The following is a 3219-nucleotide window of genomic DNA, read 5'->3' on the forward strand; positions in this document are numbered from 1 at the left end:
AAAATTAAAAAATTTAAATTAACCTTTTTTTTGTTTTTTTTCCCCCTGCTTTTAAAAAAAAAGGGAAAAAAAAAAAAAAAAAAAAAAAAAAAAAACCTAGAGGGGTACACTGAGTCCACAATTAGGTCACAGAAACCAGAAGCAGCAAGAGACTGTTGCAGCACTTTCTTAAGTGTAGCATTTGAATCGGTGCCTGATTTAAAGTCACTAATGTGAAAGGCAAAAATATATTGTAGTTTAGGTGAAGGCTATTGTTTTACTTTCTCTTTCTGACATGGCCTCACCTTTCTTTTAAGCAGTTCCTCTGAGCGGAAATGCTTTACATGTCCCATTCTCAGACACAGGAAGATCATTGGTGGTGCACCACCTCCTACTTCTATTTCCTGTGTAAATCATCATTGGTTTAAATAAGTATCCAATGCAAACATGAATGCATAAACTTAAAGGGGGGATGGAGAGGGGTTAAGTTTTTGCCCCCCTCAGGTTAGTTTTAGCTTCCAGGACCAACTGATCTGGATGTATGCTAATTGAAGAAACCAAGAAAAACCAATGTGCTTAGATGGCACACAAAATTTGCACAGCATTGCATATGTTCACGGCTTTAAAAAAAAAAAAAAAAAGTTCCTCTTGAAAATACACATTCCGTCATTTTTATTTTATTAAAGTTCCTTTATTTTAATGTTAGTTGTAGAATCTTGCCAACATCCAGGGTCAAATAAAGTGTTGCAACGTAAATACCCTACTCTTCGTTTTAGCACGAATAGCGAAAATCATTAACATTACTGAACTGCTTTGAAGTCAGCTAGAAATAGCCAAACATTTGGAGCAAATAGAGGTAACAAAACAAAGTTGGTCTTGTCATTTTACTTCCTTCCTCATGGTGTCGCTGTTTCACTCTGCGGCAGGTCTGCCTCCTTTTGTGACGTCATATGTAAACAGCACTAGCACCCTCGGCCGTAGAAACGCTGGTAGTTCCTCTGCAGTCAGTCAGCTAAATATATGTTACAAATTAAAAACCGCCTGCGGTACGGCCCGCTGGGTCTCGCTGCTGCCAGGCTGGTCTCCTCAGGTCCCGTCAAGAACCCCGTCGTGTTTCTGGATATTGAGGCCGACGGCGAACCTCTTGGAAAAGTAATCATTGAGGTAGCAGCTCCAGCTAACACACTAGCCTCTCTGACATAGACATCGATTCCACTCTCATATCTCATATTAACTCATTTGTCTGTGTTATCTGGCAGCTGAACGCAGATGTAGTGCCAAAGACTGCAGGTATAATTTAAAATAAACATGCAAAAAAAAAAAATCTATTTCTTATAACTCTAATGCAAATTTAATTGTGAATAGAAAATTTCAGATCCCTGTGCACAGGAGAACATGGCTTTGGATACAGAGGCTGCAGGTTTCACAGGATCATCCCTGACTTCATGTGTCAGGTCAGGGTTTTTTTTTTTTTTTTTTTTTTTTTTAAAAAAAAAAAAAAACAGAAATTGTCGTATTTAACATTTGTTTTAATTGCAGAGTAGTGACCATTCTTTGTGTTTTCTGTCACAGGGAGGAGATATCACCAACAACAATGGCACAGGAGGCAAGTCTATATATGGAAAAACATTCAAAGATGAGAACTTCAAGTTAAAACACACCGGTCCAGGTATAAGTCAGCACATTTTGCTATCATGTTTTTATTTCACATCATCAATAAACATGGATTAAAAAAAAAACAAAAAAAAAACTGAAGTGGCAAACCACTTTTTTGTGGTTCTCTGCCCATCGGTCGGAAGTACATTGTCTTAACTTATCCTTAATCTTCTGACAAACACCCTCCGATTCCAGGTTTCTCATGCCTGGGTTTTGGTTTTATGGTCGATATCAACTTTATTTATATAACAACTGAAGAAATAAAAGTGTTAAATTAAACAAAAACACAAACAAAGGTGTATATAAAGTCATGTCACCAATCTATGCTCGAGTTGAAAGACAGGGACCAGAAAAGGCAAGCCGCTTCACAACATAGGAATAGCAACAGAAGAGGTGTGAGCAACTATAAAAGGGGTGTAAAACTCCAGGCCTCGATGGACACTATCCTGCAACTTTTAGATGTTCCACTGGTCCAACACACCTGAATCATATGACTGAATTAGCTTCTCGGTGCAGTCCAGTTCCCCAGAGTCCTGTTGATGACATCAGAGACACATCTAAAAGTGGCAGGACAGAAGACATCTGTGACCTATACTGTTAAAAAAAATCTTAAAGTGTTGTTTTTTTTGTTTTTATCAGACCTCAGTGTTCTACATGAAAGTTGGCGATGTAAAGGATCTGACACGGTCAGACCTTTAGGAACCTTATAAGTTAAAATTAAAATCTTTGACAATTCCACACTGAATAGGAAGCCAGTGGAGTGAAGCCAACTCTGGAGTTGTACGCCCCCGCTCCCAAGTTCCTGTGATAAGTTAAGATGATGCCACATTCTGCACCAGCTGCAGACGATGACTGAGTGATGCCTTTACGCAGAGTTAGATCAGTCCGCATGGTTGTGATAAAGATTTTCTACAAATTTTTAGGACCGAAACAGAACTTTAATGTGACTGGAAGACTAACTGGGGAAAGTTTGTTTGTTGTGTTGATGTTTAAAAGAACCGTCTAGAATTACACCTTGGTTCTTCACATGGGAAAGACTATAAGGAGCCACTAGAAATATAGTGTGGCCTCCCATACAAAAAGTGAGATTAACATAATTTTAAGTTTTTGCCATGATTTAATATTAAAAAATACATATATAAACACTTTAAAAAGTAGCTTATCGTCAGATTTATATGTAAATAAGTGTGAATATCACCAGCAAAGCAGTGAAAAGAACAGATTCCCTTCTAAAGATGAAACCAAAAGGCAATAAAATAATTAAATACAGCAGACTTGGCTGAATCAACAGTTAAAAGGCAGCCATTTAATACTCTTAAATGTCATTTTATTGTTGTGATATTGTTCAAAATTAGACTTACAGTTCCTATAAATGCAATTATTATTCACCAGTGACTGCTAAAATGAAAACTATTTTCTCCAGGAAAGAGAAGGCAGTTTGGAAATGGGCCTGAAGCCTGACAGACTGACACGTGCGTGCGTGCGAATATATATATATATATATATATATATATATATATATATATATATATATATATATAAACAAAAACTCAAAAAAACACAGAGATACACATACCCCTTCCC

At 37.1% G+C, this 3219-nt stretch overlaps 1 protein-coding gene across 1 annotated transcript in view; it reads left to right on the forward strand.

The window, feature by feature from the left end:
• Positions 1–866: 866 nt before the first annotated feature.
• Positions 867–3219, forward strand: part of ppifa (peptidylprolyl isomerase Fa) — a 6630-nt gene continuing 4277 nt past the window's right edge. The window contains exons 1-4 of the mRNA XM_015027794.1: positions 867–1143; positions 1239–1269; positions 1345–1433; positions 1552–1648. Coding sequence (XP_014883280.1) covers positions 1000–1143; positions 1239–1269; positions 1345–1433; positions 1552–1648 — 361 coding nt within the window. The 5' untranslated portion in view covers positions 867–999. The remainder of the gene's footprint in view (positions 1144–1238; positions 1270–1344; positions 1434–1551; positions 1649–3219) is intronic.

This window comes from Poecilia latipinna, unplaced genomic scaffold, assembly GCF_001443285.1.
Source record: "Poecilia latipinna isolate Pla-1442-1.1 unplaced genomic scaffold, P_latipinna-1.0 Scaffold107, whole genome shotgun sequence".
Taxonomy (NCBI): domain Eukaryota; kingdom Metazoa; phylum Chordata; class Actinopteri; order Cyprinodontiformes; family Poeciliidae; genus Poecilia; species Poecilia latipinna.